Source organism: Piliocolobus tephrosceles, chromosome 2, assembly GCF_002776525.5.
Source record: "Piliocolobus tephrosceles isolate RC106 chromosome 2, ASM277652v3, whole genome shotgun sequence".
In the NCBI taxonomy this organism is placed as follows: Eukaryota; Metazoa; Chordata; class Mammalia; order Primates; family Cercopithecidae; genus Piliocolobus; species Piliocolobus tephrosceles.
In genome coordinates, this window is record NC_045435.1 from 42,322,593 (window position 1) to 42,336,803 (window position 14,211).

General features: G+C 49.9%; 1 protein-coding gene across 3 annotated transcripts in view; it reads left to right on the forward strand.

Annotated features, from left to right (window-relative positions):
• The first annotated feature begins 3,682 nt into the window (after window positions 1-3,682).
• Window positions 3,683-14,211, forward strand: part of CFAP100 (cilia and flagella associated protein 100) — a 42,049-nt gene continuing 31,520 nt past the window's right edge. Inside the window, exons 1-2 of one of the 3 annotated variants that reach the window (XM_023215370.3) lie at window positions 3,683-3,752; window positions 4,736-4,843. In XM_023215370.3, the coding sequence (XP_023071138.1) occupies window positions 4,795-4,843 (49 nt within the window). In that variant the 5' untranslated portion in view covers window positions 3,683-3,752; window positions 4,736-4,794. Of the gene's footprint in view, window positions 3,753-4,735; window positions 4,844-12,646; window positions 12,666-14,211 lie in introns of those variants that run through there. The other 2 variants (XM_023215364.3, XM_023215377.1) reach the window with 2 other exon arrangements.

Below are 14,211 nucleotides of genomic sequence, written 5' to 3' on the forward strand. Positions count from 1 at the left end.
AGTCCCACTGTGGGTCTGCACACCCACAAGAGAGCAAGATGGAGCCACTGCCAGGACCCTCGAAAGTGCCGTCCAGGGCACTTTCTCCTCTTCCTCATCACCCATCCATCTCAGTCCCCCAGAAGATCCCGAAACTGCTCACACCAAGGTCAACCGATTTGTTGGCAAATCCAATGAACACTCTTCAGTCCCTCTCGCTTGGCCACTCAAGAGCACTTGGCAGTGTGGACCCCTTTCTTCTTCTCCTTTTGAACATATTTATTGAGATATAATTTACATGTCTAAACTTCACCCATTTAAAGGGCATTTACTATATTCAGAGTAAATCTAATGTTCACCATACTCTAATTTTAGAACATTTTCATCACCCTAAAGAGCAAAATCCCATCTCCATTAGCCACCACTGCCCATTTGCCTGTTTCCCCAATTCCATCTAGGTGCCTCCATAGGATATGTGGTCTCTTGTGACCACATATGAGCCTAGTCTTACTCTGGGCTCCAAGACCTTTTTTTTTTTTTTTTTTAATTTCACTAGCACTGTTTCTCTGAGACTGTGATCAAATGTGATACGCCTGGGATGTGGATGCCAAAAGTCATCCCTGTTTTTTTCCAGACTTCGAATTATCTGTCCATCTGAGCTGGCAGGAAAGCAATCTGATTAATGTGATTGCTCACAAAATATAAAAAGCATGCCAAGCTAGAGTACCTGGCACAGGGTGGGGACACATGCCCAGAGAGGGAGGGTGGATGGGGCTTCAGACACTCATTAAGGACTTTGCAGCTTTCCCCTGAAACATGGTAGACAAAGTCCTGCCCGTCACAACCCATGCAGGGGATCCTAGGGCAGTGTAAGTAGTGCAAAGAGCTCATATCACTGTCCTCCCCGTGGAAAGCCCTTGACTCACCATGAAGCACGGTAGACATAGCTGTCATTCTCCATATCCTACCACCTCTCAGCAAAAGGAAAACCCACAAGTGAGAGAACTGGGCATCTAAGGCATTTACCTTGAAGGTGACCCTCCAATTCTCCATGGCCTGCTGTGCTGCAGAACAACAGTGAGACCAGGTGCTGCAGGAAAGAAACACCAGCTGCTCTCTCAGGCTTTGCCATTCTGGTAGACCTCTGAATACCCTGTCTGGGTACAGGACAACCCTTGATCCCCTTGGTTTCTGAGTCCCTCCTCCCACGGCAGAAGCCGGAAATCTTGTGTGGAAGGCCCAAGGTGCAAGCAGGCGATCCAGGTGCTGTCTGCCAGTCAGGAGAACAAAGCCGACTTCAGATCACAGCATGGTCTCTGCCGGAACGCACCTGCCATGGCTTTGGGCTCCGCTCCAGGCTACAACATCTCCCAGCCTGATTCCCTGTCGTCCTATGGAGTCTGGGGGCACCCCCATGTCCTTTTCTCCTTTAACTGGCTATAGTTGCTTTCTGTTGTTTATTCCCAAGGGCCCAGACTGATATACCTTGTTTGAGGAGGAAAATACGAAATCAGATATACAAATTTCTCCTTTAAGAAGACTGTTAGCTTTCCCAAAGTGTTTGATTATGAACATTTTCAGGCTTCAAACATACAGAAATGGTGGAAGGCTTTTGAAGCCACCCACATGCCCGCTGCCTGGGCTGGACAGCTCACAGGCCACTACAATTCACCACACAGCCAGCCAGCCACCATCGCTCCACCAATCATCCATCTGATTTTAAAAATTAGCTTTCAATGAGCAAATGATATTTCTAGTTGGATCTGTTAGGCTAAGACTAAAAGTTCCAAATTAGGTCACGTTTTCTAGGTGTTTGCTTTCTAACCTTGTAAGCTACCAAGAGCAAAAACAAAGGCCAGAACACACAAACTGACTAGAGAACTTGCCTTTATTATGAAGTACACCTTTGGACTTGTGGGGTTTTTTTCCCCAAAGCTGGTGCATCACTGTCTGGGATAACTGCATGAAATGGTAGGATGATTCCTGGTGAGAGGCAGCGTGTTCTAGGTAAGAGCAGAGCTGCAATCCACTGCCTCACTGTGTCCCTGCTCTGTCCACGTGGCAACTCATGCAAAGGTAGGGTGATCATATGGGTGAAGTGGGTGGATTGGTGTCAAGCGCTTGGAACAGCAACTGGCACATAGAAAACACTCTGTAGGGTTCATGGGGAGATTCACGACAGTTCATAAACTGATCTGTTGATAACAATCAATGGGCAGGAGCCTGGGTACCTTTGTTCTCTTTGGGTCACTTTATGTTCTAGCTTCCTAAAAGCCTCATTAGAACACCTTGTGTTTAGATAAACCATTTCAAAAACACTTGCTTTTCTACTTGAGTCACCAGTTCATGAAGTGCTTCTTGTGGTCTGCTGAAACCTAAATCGGAGGCACAGCTTTTTGTTCTGCTTTGATGGTTTGTAGGGAGATAAGGCTGCAGAGGTAGGCTGGGGCCGGGTCATTGAGGTCTTTGAATGTCAGTGTAATATCTCTCCTAAGGGTAAAGGGACCACTTGTCTTTCAGCATATTTGACACTAGCAGCTGTAACAAACACACACGTGCACACATGCACACACACACTACACATGCACATATGTGCACATGCACAAATCACATATGTGGCTTAACACAATACCACGTTCTTCCTCCCTTGTGCAAAGCCCACTGTCGATATTGCAAGTTGAGACACTATTCTACCAGCAAAGATTCAGGGATCCCTGCTCCTTCCATCTTGCTAGCTCCTCCTCACTCCCACTCCTAGCTCCAGTGGAGTTCCTGTTGTGGATGTGGTCTTCCCACCCACTACACCGGCCTTAGGCAGAGCCTGGCACAGCTGGGATCCTCACTGGGACTACATTGCTGGGCTGCAGACTGCACCAGAGTCCCTCCAGAAACCCCTAAATGTCCCCAAAAAGATGAGTCCCTGACTGTGCTCTCAGCTCCAAGTAGCCTTTGTCAATCTCTCAATCCCCATAGACACTGGGAAAATCTAGGAATATGTTCAGAACTCGAAGAGGGGTCTCCTGCTGCTGCTTTTTGTGGGAAGGCAGGATCCCTGAGCAGGGGGACCGGACACCCAGGTGCACCTGGCTGCAAGCAGCTGGTGGATCTGGACGCTCAAAACTTGCCCTGGTCTGCATGGCCTCATCCTCTCGCTTATCCCACTATGATGGGTCTCGCTCGCTCGGTAGAGCAGTGGCTTTCCAACCCTAGCCAGCACTGGAGTCTCGCGTGGACTTGTCAGGACACAGATTGCTGGGCTCCACCCCGAGTTTCTGATTCTGGAGTGAGGACTGAAAACTTGCTTTTCTAACGAGTTTTTTGATGCCCCTCGAGAAAGTGCGATCCCTCCCCAGGAAAGAACCAGGGCTATTTTTGTTCCAAAAGCATCCATCCTGCGCGCCCTCTTCAGTGCTTGGCACGTGGTGAATAAATCAATCAGGATGAAAGAAAGGAGCCGGCCCAAGTGCGGAGTGATGAATGAACCTCAGAGGAAGAAACCCGCGTTCACCAGGCCCCGGGCTTGGGCCAGGCGCTGTCCTGGAGGCGTCAGGGAGGACATCGTGCCGGGAGCTCGGACCCAGCAGCTGTGCCCCGCGCCCTGCCTGTCCAGGGGCCGCTGGCCCAGCCCTCACGCGCCCAGCTTCCGCGGCCTTTGTGGCGTCACAACCAGCCTGAAGAATGGTTGCCTTGGAGACGTAAACCCAAGAGCCCTGCTCCTGGAGCTGAGAACTGCAGCGCGGAGGCTTCGGAGTGAGCCCAGGCAGTTGGGGCCGGTGGGTGCGCGCGGGGCCGGGGTAGAGAGAGCGCGCGGGGTCTGTGAGGGCGCGTGGGGGCGGCGGCAGAGGTGCGAAACCAGGGCCCGAGGGGCGCGCGTGGCCGGGAGCGGACCTCTCACGCGCCCCTCGCAAGGCGCCTTGCAAGGTTCCCCGCCCTGTGCTCGCATGTCACTTGCTTGAAACACAACCATCTGCCATCCACCCCATCTGTCCTATCATCCCTGTGCACCTTGCTGTGTGGCCCGGGGCCTGGCAGAGCGCAGGTGTTAGGAGGAGACCCTGCGAACCCCAGGCTCACCCAATAGGGGGATGTAGCCAGAATGCGGCGGGAATGGCACAAGCCTAGAGCCCTGGGCCCCTTCCAGAGGCAGCCCCTCCTGACTGTGACTGTGGATACCTCGCTGAATCTCTGCTTCCTCCCCTGCAAAAATGAAAATTCATTCAACGGATGCAGTTAAGGAGTGCCAAGGGTATGTCAGGAGCTTGGATGAGCAGAAAAAAAACCCTGTTCTCATGGAGCTCACATTTTAGGGGGAAATAGACAATGAACAGATATTTCAAGTGATAATCAGATAGTGGGAATTGCAGAGAAGAAAATAAAGGCCACATGGGGGTGGGGAGGAAGAAACCACTTTGGATGGGATGGTGAGAGGTCTCTCTAAAGAGGTGACATTTGAGGTCGGAATTGAAGAGAGGGGAGCCCACCACCCCCATCTGGGTATGGGAGAATATTTTTTGGCTGAGGAGGCCGAAAATGCAAACCCTTGAGGCCAAGACTGATGTGTTCTAAGCACAGAAAAAGTAGGCAGCTAGAGCCAGGTCCAGGAGAGAAGAGTGGACCCTCGGGTGGGAGAGGCAGGGAGCAGGCAGGTGTCCCCATACGGTGAGCCCTCAACAAATGCCGGTGGCTGTCAGCCACCCAGGGGAAGGGAGCTCTGGGCTTAGGGACCACCAGACTTAAGCACTGTGTCACTCCCCAGGTAAGGATCTCCGTTAGAAGAGGAGAAGCCTTGCATCAACTTCTTAGGCCTCAGCCAAGATGTCCGAGACACTGTCCAATATAGTCTCCAAGAACATGACCAATGACAGTAAGTACTGGGCCAGGGTGGGCACTCTCAGAGGTCAGGGGCAGCCTCGGAACCTTTCCAGCTCCCTCACGGGTTAAGGTGGCTCTAAACAAAGCACTAGGCAGGAGTCATAGATCTGCCCATTTCCCTTGAGACAATGCATGTGGGTTCCCTGCAGCTGCTGTAACAAAGCACCACCACAAACTGGGGAGTTGAAGCCACAGACATTTGTTTTCTCAAGCTCTAGGGGCTGGATGTCTGAGATCAAGTTGCCCACAAGGCCAGGTCCCTGCAAGGGCTCTGAGCAAGAACCCATTCCAGACTTCTCTCCCGGCTTCCGGTGCTTTGCAGGCAATCCTTGGTGCTCTTTGGCTTGTAAGAGCATCACTCCCGTCTCAGCCTTCCTGCCCAGGTGGTACTCTGCCTGTGCGTGTCTGTGTCCAAATTTCCCCATTTTACAGGGACCCCATCACATTGGATTGGAGGCCCACCCCGCTCCAGAATGGCCTCAGCTTAGTGAATTACAGCTGCAAAGTCCTTATTTCCAAACAAGGTCACATTCTGAGACAGTGGGGGTTGGGAGTTCCACATATGAATTGGGATGACACAATTCAACCTACAACAGACCACGAGGAAGGTGTCACCGTGAAGGTGAGCTTCTCTCAGCACCCCTCTGACCACAAATGCCAGGTTGGGCTCCAAGGAGGTGGTCAGCTGGCACTATTCCCTGGATGAAACTTGCCTGCCCTGGGGAATTACATGCATTTGCCAGGCTCTCACACAGGGTGGTGCTGAGGGAGGCTGCCCAGGCCCACCAGGGGCCTTCAGCTCTTCTATTGGAATTGAATTTGGTTTTGGCCAGGCATAGTATTTCATGGCTCAAAATTCAAAAGTGTGTAAAAGCTCCTCATTGTCAAAAGCCCCTCCCACCCTGTCAAAGGCACCCAGTGCCCTCTCCTTAGAGGTAGCCAGTGTCACCTGTCTCTTCTAGGCTACCAGCTCAGTGCACTTACAGGCAAATGTGTGTAGATGGGGTTTGTTCTTTTCTTACACAGAGACCGCACAATGAAAACCCTGTCTGCACCTTAATTTTTAAAATTAACCCATACATTGTGGAGACTGTTCCTTATCAATACATCAAGAATTCCCTTATACTTTTTGTGCTTTTGAGCAGAATAGTAATCTTTCAGTATGGCTCTATCATAATTTATTAACCAATTAGCTTGTTTCAGAAAGTGTGCTGCTGTAAACAGTGACTTCCACCATTACACTTACGCATGCACATGCTCTCTCGTTATCTTTTTTTGCTCCAGAGTAAATTTTAAAATGAAAAGAGGCTGGAATAGGGTTTTTATTTTCAAAAAAAAAACATGGCTTTAAGATGTTTATAGATAACAAATTAACTCTCAGTACGCCCATAAAATAATGCAGATAATTATGCTACCACAAGATAGTTGAAGGACATGTAAACTATATTGATTTGTTTATTGGTATGAGGGGGAGTGCCTACCTGGGGTACCCTGTGACCCTGTGGCATTGGTAGTCCCTCGAGATTGATCGAGGGCCTGTGCATTTGTGAGAAAACCATGCCAGACAGGCAGAGCCAGGATTGGCACCCAGGGCCGGGGGTCTCAGATTTGGGTGGGTCGGGGAGTTCGGCATGGGCAAGGTGTGCAGGGCACCTGGCCAGGGGGTCCAGTCTGGAAGACCGCTGAGCTCTGTGTCTGGGGGTCAGCTGCAGGAGCTGGGACAAAGGCAGGGCAGAATGACACCAAGCCACCTGGAGTGAGGGGTTTGGGGATTCTGAGCCAAGTACAGATAGGACCCCAGCCTTAGCCACCGGGCCCGGGGCAGGGGCCTGGAGGGCAAGTGGGGAAAGGGCATTATAGGTGGCCAGCCAGGCCCAAAGGCCCTGAGGTGGGAGAGGGCGTGGTGTGTTCAAGGGAGAGACAGGAGGCCAACATGGGCCAACTGGGTAGGGCCTGTGGCCCAGGTGGACTATTGGCCTCTGCCCAGATGACGGGAAGGATTTAAGAGGGAGACTGCTCAGTGTCTAGCTTTACGACTTTTGTGATAAAAGCCAGCAGAGGGGCTGGTTTGGCCACTGCCTTCCTTGAGACCTTGAGCAAGGCCTCGCCCCTGAAGCAGAGGATGGAGGGCACCTGATGGAAACCCTGGCCAGGCTGAAGAGTCAGGGAAAGCCAGAGTGGACCACAGGCCTCCCCATCAGCGCGGGCAGGGGTGGGGGCTGCAGGAGTGCCCAGAGCTCTGGCCTGTACCCTCAGCACCCAGTCCAGTGAGGGGCGAGTTCCAGGAGAGGGGCCTGCAGCTGGTCCCTCTGGGCCAGAACCCTGCCCGTGCCTCACTGTGGGGAGTTTGTTCCTTGAGCAGTCAAATATATTTCCCAAGACACCAGCCTCCAGGCTCTTGTACCTCCAGGTACAAGACTCCAGGAGGAGCGGGTTGGGAGAGGCTTGCCCCTACTGAAGGAGCCGTGCTCACACGCATCAGATCAGGATGCCCTGCAGGCTTTTGCTGCTGCTTCTCAAGTCCACGTCCCCCACAATGGGAGCATTCAGGAAGGGCATGGGATCTAGAGAGGTTGTTAAACCCAGATGGCCAGGCCGTCCCCCTGCCAGTTCTGGCTAGGAGGGATGCGAAGGGCTGGAGGCAGGAGTTTAATCTGCCAGTGTGGAGAAACATGGTCTTCAGTAATCTAACCTTCATCCTGGGACATCCGAAGCCTGGCCTGGTGGCCTCGTGGGCAGAGTGGACCGTCCACACATGCAGTCCACATCAGGCCACGCAGGGACCCACAGTCATTTCACTAATATTTATGGAGCACCTACTGTGTGTCAGGCACTGTGCTGGGCTAGGGCACAGAGGACCATGAGACGGAGGCGCCTGCTCTCTGGGCATTTAGGAGAGTGCAGCAAACAGCTCTCACCTTCACTGGCTCCATCCATTCCTGCAGCCCTGGCCAGGCCAGGCCTGCTTCACTCCCACTCAGTATCTTGGCACTGCTGTGTCCTCCACAGGGAATGCTCTTCCGGATTCTCCTGGGACTCCCTCCTTCATGCCCCACAGGAGCTCAGTTAGATGTCAGCTCCACAGGGGGGCCTCCCCTAAACAAGGTAAAACGCGGTGCCCCGCCTGTCCTACGTCCCTCATTGCTGTTCCCTGTTTCATTTTCTCAGTGGCACGTTCTACCCTCTGGCCCCTTGACCCTTCCTCACTTATGTTGCTTACTGTGTCACTCCCATCCAGCAGGGGCATTTGTCCCCCCAGAGCCTGGCACATCACAGGCCTCAGTCAAAACCTGTTAGCCTACAAGCTCTCCATCTAAGATCAGTAGCAAAACAGTGAAGCCCGCATTCACCACTACTGTTCAACATTGCTCTAGAAGATCTAGCCAGGGTCATTAGGCAAGAAAAAGAAAAAAAGAAGTAAAAGATGCAGATTGAAAAGGAGGTAGTAAAACTATTCACAGATGACACAATCCTATATATAGGAAATCTCAAAGAATCTACAAGAAAGTTGCTAGAGTAAATGAAGGAACTCAGCAAAGTTGCAGGTTACAAGACCGACACAAAAAACCAGTTTGTCTCTGTTCACCAGCAATGAACAGCCCATAAAGGAAATGGAGCAAGCAACTCATTGACAACAGGGGTGACATCATGGCAGAGTAGGAAGCTCCAGGAATCCCTCCCCTGAAACAATTGTGCTGGTGTGAATTCCCAGAAGCAACTATTCTGAAACTCTGGAATTTAGTGAAATGCTTGCAGCTTGCAGGGAAGATCTTGATGAGGAGGCTGGGACATTTTAGTGAATTTTTAGCATTTTCTGGAGCGGCTGTACCAGCCTCCAGCCTGCAGCAGGCAGCAGGGAGAAGGTGGCCTGCATTCTCGGTACAGCTTGCTGGTGCCAGGGTGGGAAATAAGGATCTTGTTCTCCAAAAATCAGGCTGTGTGTTTGATTGCTGACCATGGCTTGCTTCTGAGGGGCCCACTCAGTGGCTGACCACTGTTCCAACTCCACAGGCTAAAGCAACCTCCTGGCCCTATTGGTCAAGGGCTGTCCTTCCCCACCCCCTCCACCCTTGAGAGAGCTAGACTTTTATCTGAGATTAGCTCACATTTAGAAATCTTTGACAAATGATTAATTAATATCAAGAATATAGAAAGAAATCCTAACACTCAACAACAACAACAGAAAGAAAACAACCCAATTCAAAACTGGGCAAAGGACTTGAATGATAATTCTCAAAAGATGATACGCAAATGACCTACAAGCAGGAGAAAAGATACTCAACATCATCAGTCATTAAGGGAATGTGAATCAAAACCAAAATGAGATACTACCTCACACCTATTAGGATGGCTACTATCAAAAAATAAAAACAAAAATAACAGGTGTTGGCGAGGATGTGGAGAAAATGAAACCCTTTTACATGTTGGTGAAAGTGTAAAATGATTCAGCCACTGAGAAAAATAGGCAGTTCCTCAAAAATTTAAACATTATTAACATGTGATCCAGCAATTCTACTTCTAGATATGTACCTAAAAGAATGGAAATCAGGAATTCAGCTATTAGCACATGCATGTTCACAGCAGCATTATTCACAAGAGCCAAGTGGTGGAAGCTGCCTGAGTAGCCATCAGTGGAGGAACAGATACAGAAAATGTGGTCCATCCGTGCAGAGGAGTGCTATTTAGCCTCAAAAAGGAAGGCAATTCTGATACATGCTACAACACAAATGAGCCTGGGAAACCTTATACTGGGTAAAATTAGCCAGACACGAAAAGACAAATACTGTATGATTCCGCTCATATAAGTTAGTGGAGCAGTTAGAGTCATAGAGACAGAAGGTGGAACGGAGGCCACCAGGGCTGGGGAGGGGAGGATGGGGAGTTGTTTAATGCACACAGAGTTTCAGTTTGGGGTGATGAAAAGTTTTGAAATAGGTATTGGTTGTGGTTGTACAACATTGTGAATGTAATTAATGCTATTGAGTTGTACACCTAAAACCAATTAAAATAGAAAATTTTATGTTATATATATTTTACCATACTAAAAAGGTTTTAATGGCATAACATGGCAAATCATATCTATATATATGTGTGTGTGTCTATATATATATATATATATATATATAATATATATAGTATGCACGTTACTGCAATCAAAAAATATGTTCTTAAAATGTATTAAATAAGTGAAGTAAACAACTAAATAGACAGGATGGTTCCCAGCAGTGCTGAAATAGGAGGCTGATTCAGTGATTGTGGTGGGGAGCTTTTAGACAGGGGGATCAGGAAGGCTTCCTGGAGGCGGTGACATTTGAGCAGAGATGGGGAATGATGGAGAGAGTGTCCTGGGAGAGGGAGCAGCAGGTGGGAGGAGGAGGGGATGGAGGGAGGTGTGGCTGTGCCCAGCTGCAGGGGAGGACACTGACCTGTGAATGGGGATGAGATGTAGCCCAATTCTGTGGAGAGCATCCCTGCCAAACCCTGGTCCTTCTGTGGCTCCCAATGGCCTCATCCCTGTGCTCCCCAGTGTCACACCCTACTAGCCATGCTGGCCCCAGTGGCTCCTCTTCAGCTCTGCCTGCAGCCTTTGCCTCCATGACCCCACGATGTCACCACACTCCCCTTGGGGCTCTGCTCTGATGGTGCGTCCTCCGTGGGCTCCCTGGTTGCCCCAGCCACTGGAATATCTCTCACTTCTCTTTATTTTGTTTGCTTGTTGCCTGTCCAGAAGGTGGACTCCAGGAAGGCAGGCATGGCACCTCCTTCAGGGCGGCATCCCCAGCCACACCTGACCCTGAGAAAGTGCCCACAGCTGTGGCTGGGCAGATGCTGAGTGAGCACGCATCACCCTGTGCCCCAGCCCAGAAATAGCCAGAGTCCTTCCATCACTGTGCCCAGGCGCTGCTCTGCAGCCCCTGGTGGGCACTCCGAGGAGACCTGGCCACCGTCTGGCACCATCACTAACCCAGTCCTGGGAGTGGTGAGGGATGGGACAGACATGGCTCCTGCTGGTTTGAAACACAGGTTTTATTATTGCTCAGTGTGGTGAGGCCAACAGAGCAGGAGATGACTGCCACTGGATAAATGGCTGCTTACTCACAGATCCCTAGGACAGAGGGGGTGCACCACGCAGGGCTGTGTGGGGGAAGCTGCGGGGTCAGCCAGGAAGCTGAGGGAGAGGGGGATGTGGTCAGGAGCCTCCACTATGGAATCACAGGAAGGAAGCAGGTGAGGGCGCAGGTATAGGACTGATTTGCAAGAATAGTTTTGAGGTTTTAGGGCACAGGGCTGCCCCTGGTTGTCTGATGCTGGCTCTGGGTGGAGAGGGCAGGGATCAGTGGTCTTGAGAGTGACAGACTGATAGAGACTTTGGCTGGGATGTGGGCTCTGGATTGGGTGGTTTGCATTTGAAAGGTTTGCTCTGGGCAAGTCATTTTCTATCTCCAAGGATTGGCTAATCCTAGGGGAAGGGGAGGGAAAGGAAGGTCCTCTAGGCTCAGGAAGGTCCCAGAGGTCAAAGCATTTAACTGAGAAGGTAAAAGGTGTGGTTGATATGCCTGCCCTCCAGGAGTTTACTGCCTGGGTGGTCGGGGGCGGTGGGTGCTGTCCAGACTTGCTGTGGGAGTCCAGGTAGAGGCAATCACAGAGAACCAGCAAATAGGGTGCAGGTGGCAGGGGTGGCTGGGTCCACTGTTCCTCAGGAGAGAGTCTGTGGGATCTGGCGACTGACTGAGATCAGGTATGGAATGAGGGAGAAGAGGGTGTTGGGGATGCCTTGTCTCCTCAGTGACACTTGTGCATCACAGTGCTGTTTGCTGAGATGGCCAAGGCCAGGGGTGGAGCAGGTTCCGCAGGAGGGGGAAGTCAGTAGCTCAGTTGGCCATGTGTGGGTGTCAGTGTCCGGTGGGAAACTTCCAGCCGAGACTCTGAAAAGGCTGCTGTGGATGGAGGCCCAGAGGTCAGGAGAGTGGGTGGAAACATGAGGGCATCAGCAAATCCGCTGGGGCTGGAACTGAAGCCATGGGCACTGGTGAGGCGTCTAGGAGGAAAGGAGAGAGAATGGCCCAGGACACAGCCCAAATGACTCTGATGGATAGACGATACAGGGACCTTCCGATGTTCGGAACTCATGTCACATGAATGGAGTGCCCAGTTGGGTGTATTTTATCTTTTTTTTTTTTTTTTTCTGAGACAGGGTCTCACTCTATCACCCAGGCAGGAGTGCAGTGGTGCAATCTCAGCTCACTGCAATCTTCACCTCATGGGTTCAAGTGATCTTCCTGCCTCAGCCTCCAGAGTAGCTAGGATTACAGGTGCACCATCATGCCTGGCTAATTATTGTATTTTTAGTACAGATAGGGTTTTGCCATATTGGCCAGGCTGTTGTTGGACTCCTGGCCTCAAGTAATCCGCCCGCCTCGGCCTCCCAAAGTGCTGGGATTACAGGCGTGAACCACCGCACCTGGCCTATTTTATCCTTTTTTATGAGAAAGTTTCACAACCAGTTCATTCTTTTCCTATTTCTCCTGAATTATTATAAAAGTAGACTTACACCTTAATAGAGACTTTTTAAGTTAAAAAAATTAAATCATGTAAAATACTAGAAGAAAGCATAGTATTTTTTTCTAAAAAATATTTAAACTTCAGTGGCAGAATGCCTTTCTAAACAAGACACTAAACCCCAAAGCATTTCTTTAAGTGAAAGTTAAATTTTCATACAAGGAAAATGAATGATAAAGTCAAATTGCCTGAAGGAGAATTATTTTCAGCATATCTGACAAATGAGCCAGTGTCCATCAATATAACAGATGAAAGTTCTCAAGAATCATCTAGAAACTAGAACATTTCAGTAGAGAAATGGGCAAAGGATACTAACAGAATGAGGCAAGAAGATGGATAATTAACATCCGAAAAGACACACAGTTTCTTCCAAATTCAGAAATGCAAATGAAAGCTGAGATGCCCTTTGTGACCTGTTAGAGTGACAGAGTTTCCAGTGTAGGGAAAGCAGTCCCACTCAAGTTGGTGATGGGAGAGTATCAAGCTAAAATAACCAAAAGAGTCAGAATCAGGTTTAGAGTTTCTCCAAGCACAAAGTTGAGGACAGGTCACCCAGTAATCAGAGATCCAGAGAATGAAAGTCCATGTTCCAAAGTGTAGAAGTTTGAGATTGTTTATCTAGACAAAGCTTTGGGAAGTTTAGCAGAATTTCAGCATCCTTCTATGGAAGGCTGCATGCACATTACAAGGATCTGACTTGCTAAGGGATCCTTTTCTCTCTGGACAGGTATATTTATCATTCCACACTGCAGATGCAACTGTCATGGGGTCCTGGGTGCCATCTGCTCTGAATTAGGTATGGGACAATAAAGAGGCAGTTAATCTGTAACAAAGTCTAGTGATTGGAAGCAGGAGTTCTGGTGTCTGGTCTCTCCCGGTCATTCACAGAGCAGGAACAATGAGGTTTTGTTTCTGAGATGGTCTCGCTCTGTCACCCAGGCTGGAGTGCAGTGGTGCAATCTTGACTCACTGCAACCTCCGGAGGAGGGTTACTCCCTAAGAAGCAGAACTGCAAACAGGTTATGTACGTCAGGTGCCACAGCTTAACTTCCTCCTTGGCCTGATAAATTTAGAGCATTCTGAAATTTTATTTTATAAGAGTAACCATTACAAAAATTCAGAAATTGCAAAAGATGATTGAAAAAAAAACCCAGGGTCCTCTGAGGGACTTGGCTAAGTATGGATGAGACTTGTGTGTGAACAGATGAACTTTCTTTTCTTTTTTTTTTTTTTTTTGAGACAGAGTCTCTCTCTGTCACCCAGGCTAGAGTGCAGTGGTGCGATCTCGACTCACTGAAACCTCCACCTCCTGGGTTCAAGTGATTCTCCTGCCTCAGCTTCCCGAGTAGCTGGGATTATAGGCATGCACCACCACACCTGGTTTATTTTTGTATTTTTAGTAGAGACGGGGTTTCACCATGTTGGTCAGGCTGGTCTCAAACTCCTGACCTTGTGATCCACCTGCCTTGGCCTCCCAAAGTGCTGGGATTACAGGCATGAGCCACCGTGCCCAGCTTTTTTTTTTTTGAAACGGAGTCTTGCTGTGTCACCCAGGCTGGAGTGCAGTGGTACGATCTTGGCTCACTGCAACCTCCACCTCCTGGGTTCAAGCAATTCTCCTGCCACAGCCCAAGTAGCTGGGACTACAGGCGCACACCACCATGCCCGGCTAATTTTTGTATTTTTAGTAGAGACATGGTTTCACTATATTGGCCAGGATGGTCTCAATCTCCTGACCTTATGATCCACCCACCTCAGCCTTCCTGCTGGGATTACAGGCATGAGCCACTGCACCCAGCC